General features: G+C 43.4%; 1 protein-coding gene across 1 annotated transcript in view; it reads right to left on the bottom strand.

Annotated features, from left to right (window-relative positions):
• The window catches only part of LOC108789903 (protocadherin-11 X-linked-like), a 228,154-nt gene that overhangs the window by 15,978 nt on the left and 204,970 nt on the right, over nucleotides 1–7,206 (bottom strand). Inside the window, exon 3 of the mRNA XM_018560050.1 lies at nucleotides 3,658–6,144. Coding sequence (XP_018415552.1) covers nucleotides 3,658–6,144 — 2,487 coding nt within the window. The remainder of the gene's footprint in view (nucleotides 1–3,657; nucleotides 6,145–7,206) is intronic.

Genomic DNA, 7,206 nt, shown 5'->3' with positions numbered 1-7,206 from the left:
GATCTGTGCATCCCGCTCAGCTTCTGGCAACCAGTGACATCAGTCTTGGCAACCTGGGGGTGGTGTGGGCAGCAGGCACATGCCGCTATGCCTGCCCCCCTTTCCCCACGTGACCCAAAGAGATGCCATGTGAGGTACAAGCCGGAGGTTGCTCATTGTAGGCCGATAACACATAAGTGTAAATCATCTAATGAGCATTTATTAATTCTGACAGAATAATACAATGTACACATGAGATTGTACATTACATCTAAAGACACTCTACAATCATTTTCCCTTTTACTTCTGTAACTCAACTCGTCATTCTCATTATCTTTATGAAGCAACACAAAATCAAATAAGTAAAAAAGTAAATGTAAGCAGACTAACAGTGGTCCAACAAGGCAGAGATTTGGCTCTACACACAGCTGACCTTCTATGTAATATTGCCATCAGTGGACAACACAGCCAGCCTTTCCCACCCTAAAATGGGCAATCACATAAAAAAAGGTCAACACAATGTAAATGTTCCTCCAGCACATCTCAGTAATATTATATAATGTATTATCAGATTCTCTAAAGCAGCTTTGGGTCCTTCAATCTAGTGCCTAGAGGGTTATAAAAGGTTACTTGCTGCTATTAGCAAATCTGAAGTATCCTATTCACATTTCTATACCAATGCTAATAGCTGAAGCTGTGTGTTTATGATAATAAATACTGCAATTCTGATGGCAGATCAATCAACGTCATAGGCGCCTTGCAATAGACATAGCTAGAAGATGCATGGCGTGGATGGTAATTATGCAGCTTTTGCTCACATTTCAATAAACCTGCTATTGGAAATCATATAAATGGAATTTTACTCCAATGACCCACAATCATAATGATATAATACTCACAAATAAAGAAGTAAAACATCAAGCTGTGTCCCTTTTAAGATCGTTTAATATACACAGACATATTGAAATATGATGGCACCATTAATGACCTATTAAAACTCAAAAAGCAACTTAGCATAATAAAAATGGAGGAGCTCTTCTGGTCTCAATATGTTGTAATGATGTCAGCAAAAAAATGTCCCACACATAAAAAAAAAAGAGAGCAAACTATATTCCAAAACATACATTGTATCCTTTACTGCATAATGCAAAAAGTAGAACAACAAAAGGTATTGTAAGAACAATGTAGCAGTCAAAGGATGCAGTGCTTGATGAACAAGGTGACAATAAATAAACAAATAAAAATAAAATCAATAAAAATAAAATACTAGAAATATTATTGGAAATGCATTGTATCCTTTACTGAATGAAGCATAAGCTACACATTGTAGTACAGCGACAAAATGTATTATAACAACACTGTAACAGTCAAAGGATTCAGTGCTTGCTGAACAAGGCGACAATAAATAAATCAATAAAAATAAAATAAATAAATTAAAATAAAATAAACAAGTAAAAATGAAATACTAGAAATATTATTGGAAATACATTGCATCCTTTACTGAATGAACCATAAGCTACACATTGTAGTACAGCAACAAAAGGTATTATAAAAAGACTGTAACAGTCAAAGGATGCAGTGCTTGCTGAACAAGGCGACAATAAATAAACAAATAAAAATAAAATGAAAATACTAGAAATATTATTGGAAATACATTGTATCCTTTTCTGAATAAAGCATAAACTGCAGAGTGCAGTAAAACAGCAAAGGTATTATTGTATTATAAACACAATGTAACATTCAAATGCTGCAGAGCTCGCTGGACAAGGTGACAACAGCAAAAAGCACCCTTTGGTGTCTCTGTAAATCTGCAACATCTAAATCTGGGTCTGCTGTTCTGATAAATTCTCCATTGCAGAGGGAATTGTAAGCTCGCTGGCTTTGCTGCGTGAACTTTGCACTCATTTCTCAGCCAAAGAAAGCCTGCCTATCTTATGAAAGGACCTTGAAATACAGCAGAGTCCAGGGGAAGGCTGCCATTCAATTACCATTAAGAAGCACTTATCAGATCCTGCAAAGCTTTATTGCTTTGCACCTAGCCTAGTTTACTCAGATGCATACAATAGCGTTATGGAAAACACTAATGCACTTCCATTGCTTCTCCAGGCTCAACAATCCGATGCGCTGACAAGGCGGAGAGCTGCACTGCCATCTGCAGGACAGAGTAACTCAAGGAACGCAGTCGACACAAAGTTCCTCAGCCAAACATTCACCCATTCTGGAAGCAGTGAACCACAAACTGTATATGTTTTTGCATGCCTTGCCTAGGTCGAGTCATTTTTGGCTTTTTCTTTACAAGTATCAATCCTCTTAGAATTCCAAAGGGACATGCATAGAGATATAAACCAATGCACAATTCAAGATATTCCAGCAAAAATGTAAACATTCTACTAAAGCAAGGGTGTAACTATAGCCATAAACATGCAACTGCTATGGGGCCCATACACAGAGGGGGTCACCATGTCTAGCTACACAGTCACTTATGCAGGTAACTGCAGAACTTAGCAAATAGATTTAGATACAGTGAATGTATGTACAGTTTGGGTACTTCTATAGGATGCAAATGAAAGCAAGCAGAATTCTGTATTGGTAATATGATTGCATAGGAGAGGCAGAGGGCCCCTTATTATTTTAACTGGGTTTCATGACACATATTTGTGCCCCTGGAACAAAGAATGAGAATATTCAAATGAGAAAGGCACTGACTGATTGAAGATTCATAGAATAGAATAGAAAGCTGTAGTGCTACAGGGTTAGATGGGCCTGCCAAACTTGTACCAGAATCATTAGTATGCATGGTTATACAATCAGAAAACACCATATAAAAGGTACTTTAAAGACCACTCAACATAGATATTTCAGTTCCAGTTGGGTACCAGTGTATTAAATCACCAGCTGGCAGTTTAATATTCAAGAGCTTGTTTCTCCTCCAACTCCCACAAGGTGACAACAGTGGTCAATACTGCATGGCTAAATATAGATATTCTGGCAGATGTCAGGAACCAGATCTGTAATCAGGGCCTCTGCTGTAGCTGGCGGTGGTTCTTCCTGCTGAGCCACCTTAGAACCTTTAATAATGTCTTGCCTGATCTCCTGTGTAATCCACAGTTATACATAATCTCTGCTAAACTCTGAACTCCTTGCTCCTCCCTTGAACTTCCTATTTAAGCCACGCCTCTGCACTTCCTCTTTGCCAGATTATTGTGCTCTTGCCATTATCTTGCTTCCTGCTCCCTCTGTGATACAATCCGCTCATACCGCTACCCGTGTACCGACCTTTGGCTGCTGATTCACCGACTACTCTCAGCATCTTCTGCTACATACCTGATACCTTTGGCTCCTGACCTCGGCTTGTTCGCTGACCACGCTTCTGCCTGCTCCTCCACTGCTACCCTCTGCTTGTGTACCAAACCCGGCCTGTTATTCTACGAATTGCCTGCTGCTTCAGCTGCTGGACTCTGAGATTGATCCCAGATCGTGACAGCAGACTTCATATAGAAATGTTGCATTGTGAATGGAATTTTAGAGGCCAGCTTGTGATTTAATTTGCCAGCAACCACATGGAAAATGAAGTAAGGGTTTTGAGTGGGGCCGACGTCTAAACCTGTCAAGGAAAAAACAAATCAAAGAACGGAATCTATCGATGGAGAATTAAGACAATGATGCATTTTAGTTTACCTGTCGTGTGTGGATAGGGCCGGGAGCTTTAAAGCCTCCTTGACAGCTGCATTCTGAGACACTGTACGGATCCGAGCTACTTGAGGAACACTTAGACAACGAGTCACAACCCACCACAAAAGTGTTGTCAAGAGGCAGCTCCTGGATGACATGGTGTTTTTTTGGAGGAACCGGAGTCTCGGGCTTAATCTGGAAGGTAGGCTGCGGAGAAGCAGACTTGTAGTGCTTGGCCAAATCTGGGCTATCTGGCTTGAAGGTCGTCGGAGTGGTGCCCCAATTGTACTTTCCCATAGTCTGTTCTTCCAACTCCACCGGGATGTCCAAGGTGCCGTTGATGTGCTCGTGGGCAGGATCCTCCGTCTTAGTCTCTTCGATGGTCACAAAATTCAGGAGGAGGTTTTTTGGAGAACGCTTCTTCTTCTTTTTCTTTTTCTTGATCTGACGGTTTTCTTGGTTTGGGGAGACCCATTCACCGGTCTGCTTGTTTTTCTGGACCACCTTGTGCCTCGGGGTTTGGCGGCAACGAACTAAAGCGGTGACGAAAATAACCAGGATCACCGTCATCGTGCCTGCAATGATGGCGATGATGATTTTGACGTAGTCATTGGTTTGCGGCGTTATATCTCCTTCCCCGATATTCTGCCCTACTGGCGTTTCCATGTTTCTCCGCACTAGCTCTTGAACATAAGATCCATTGGTAATGGTTTCATTGACAAATAAGTGCAACAGAGCTATTGCATAAAAGGGCTCTGGTTTTCCGGAATCATTGACTTTTATAACAAGTCGATGTAAGCCATGGTCTATAGCAAGGATTTTCTCTTTCAAGCTGATGTTGCCACTCCTTTCGTCTATGGTAAACAAACCCCTTGGGTTACCACCAACTATACTATAGCGTAGATCAGCATTCACCCCTGTGTCATTATCAACAGCGAAAACCCGAGTAACAACAGATCCAGGATTGGCCGATGTGGGCACAAGCTCACACGAATAGTTGGTTGACGGCATGACAAACACGGGCTTATTATCATTGACATCTTCAACAAAAATGGTCACTTTCACTGTTGAAGATTTTTGTGGAGTTCCCCGATCAACCGCTTTCACTTGAAAAGTGTACGAACCTTGTTGCTCCCTGTCGAATGAGATGTTTGGTTTGATGACGCCCGTGTGGGGGTCGATTATAAAATTATCCCTGGCGTTGACCAGCGACAGAGAAAACTCAGCATTGTCCCCGATATCTTCATCCGTCACCGTGATAAGACCCACGGTTCCATAAGTGGGCAGATTTTCCGGAACGTAGAAGTTGTATTCGTTGTGGGTGAAGGAGGGGCTGTTGTCGTTTTGGTCAAGCACGGATAAGGTCACTGTGGTGTTGGTCTGCAAGGACGGTACTCCATTGTCCTTTGCGATAACGGTAAATGTGTATCGGTCTTGTTTTTCTCTATCCAGCTTCCTGACTGCTGTAAGAATCCCTGTCCTTCGGTCAAGGTTGAATATGGAGGGAGCGTTGGGAGCCAACATGTAACTGAGCTCCGCGTTGCGACCGCTATCTGCGTCAGTGGCGCTTATTTTGGTAAGTTCGGTTCCAGGGGGATTGTTTTCGATGAAGGACAGCCCGATCATAGGGAGTGTAAAAATTGGAGGATTGTCATTTTCATCCTTTATCTTAATAAGAAGCATAGCAGATTGGTTTAATGGTGGTTTCCCGGAATCGGAGGCAACAATCTTGATGGCGTACTCCCTTGTGGTCTCGAAATCCAAAGGGGCTGCAGTCTCCAGCAAGAACTGATTGTCAAACACCGGCTTTAACCTGAATGGGACCTCGTGGTCTGTGAAACAGGTCACCTTGCCGTTCAGATCAGCATCCTTGTCTGTAACGGTAATTAAGGCTATTTTTGTGTTAATTGGCGCTTTCTCCGATATTTGTACAGTGCCATTCACGGGGTTTATGATATACCTTGTATCGATCGAGGGGATGTTGTCATTAATGTCTGTGATGTTTATGGTGACGGTGGCCCTTGACGGTGTTGAACTGCCATCACTGGCCAAAACGGTCAGCTTGTGAAAATGAGCTTCCTCCCGGTCCAGTGGCTCCTTCACCGTTATTAATCCAGTGTTGTTATCGATGGCAAAATGCCGCCGGGCAAGGTTGGATATCTGGTTACCAAAATAAAAGTGAATTTTGGCATTGGAGCCCAAGTCAGCGTCCGTGGCATGAAGTTGCGTCACGGATGTCCCCACGGGGGCGTCCTCCGCAATGTTCACTTCTATGTCTTTGTCCTTGAACACCGGCCGGTTGTCGTTGACATCGGTGACCGTCACTTGTAAGATGGCGGTGCTCGATCTGGGTGGATTTCCCCCGTCTTCCACTTTGATCTTCATGACATAGGTGTCCCTCTGCTCCCTGTCCAGACTCTGCTGGACGATAAGCTGTGGCCACTTGTCACCTTCGGGGGTTTCGATGACGTCAAGTCCAAACACATTCTGCCCCTGGGAAAGAAAAGAAAAGAGAGTAGGATTTATTATTTATATCAAGATCTAACCAATCAAAGCACCAACAAAAAGTCATTTCTGGAAATTACTGCACATTTCCCAAAAAGTTTTACAAAAATTTCACCATAGCATCTAATGGCAGAGATGTCTTGACCTGGTGGGAGAAGACAAATAGCCTTGTGTTGAGAGGGAAGGAATGTTAAAATGTATCTAAACCTCAAAAACAAATATGGCTGCATTCGTTTTCTTTTTTCAGATTATTAAAAAAATCTAGTTTCACCTGTTGATTCTTCTAGTAACATGCTGTCTGTCTTAGAACCAGGGCCGTCCCACTAATGAGGTGGTTGCCACAGGGAGCATCGCATTGGGTTACATGGTGGGTGGGGCAGGTGTATCTTCTGCCCCCTTTCCACACAGAGCTTCATAGGTTACTAAGCTCTTAGCAACCTGTGATGCTCTGACAGGCATCCCACCCACGCCACTGGTTGCCAGGAGCTAAGTGGGCCACTCTGGCTGATGTCCCACCCAGCTCCTGGCAGCCAGTGACATCAGTGAGCTGGGCAGGATGGGATTACGAACAGAACTGGAGCCAGAGGTGTCATACATCAGCCGTTCTCCCCGCTCCGTGCACCACCAGCATCACCCTTCAGGTAACGTGTGCTCCACCAGCACTCCCCTATACCACCCACTCACCCTGGACTGTGCACCATCAGAATTCCCCCGGAGTCATTTGGTGAAAAGTGTAGGGACACCCCTGGCCTAGAACGACAACACTCACTATGTCTGTGGAGAATTAGCCTAGGTTAGAAAGTGTGTTAAGACTACAGATCACCTCCCCATTTCCATAACATGTAGTAGAGTAGAGTAAGGTAGGGTAGGGCAGGGAGGTTGGTAGGTAGTTCACAATGGCAGGGCTGCTAACACTGATTGGGATATCAGTCCAATATTATCAGCAATAAAGTTATGATTTCACAGATGAATGTCTAACTCTCCTGGCCATTCCTTCTCATTAGTGCCCCATAGACTTCTATGGAGCTGAGTTACGAGACCGGAGACAAA

Source organism: Nanorana parkeri, unplaced genomic scaffold, assembly GCF_000935625.1.
Source record: "Nanorana parkeri isolate BGI_ZX_2015 unplaced genomic scaffold, ASM93562v1 scaffold429, whole genome shotgun sequence".
Taxonomy (NCBI): Eukaryota; Metazoa; Chordata; class Amphibia; order Anura; family Dicroglossidae; genus Nanorana; species Nanorana parkeri.
This window is presented reverse-complemented; position numbering and strand designations above follow the sequence as displayed.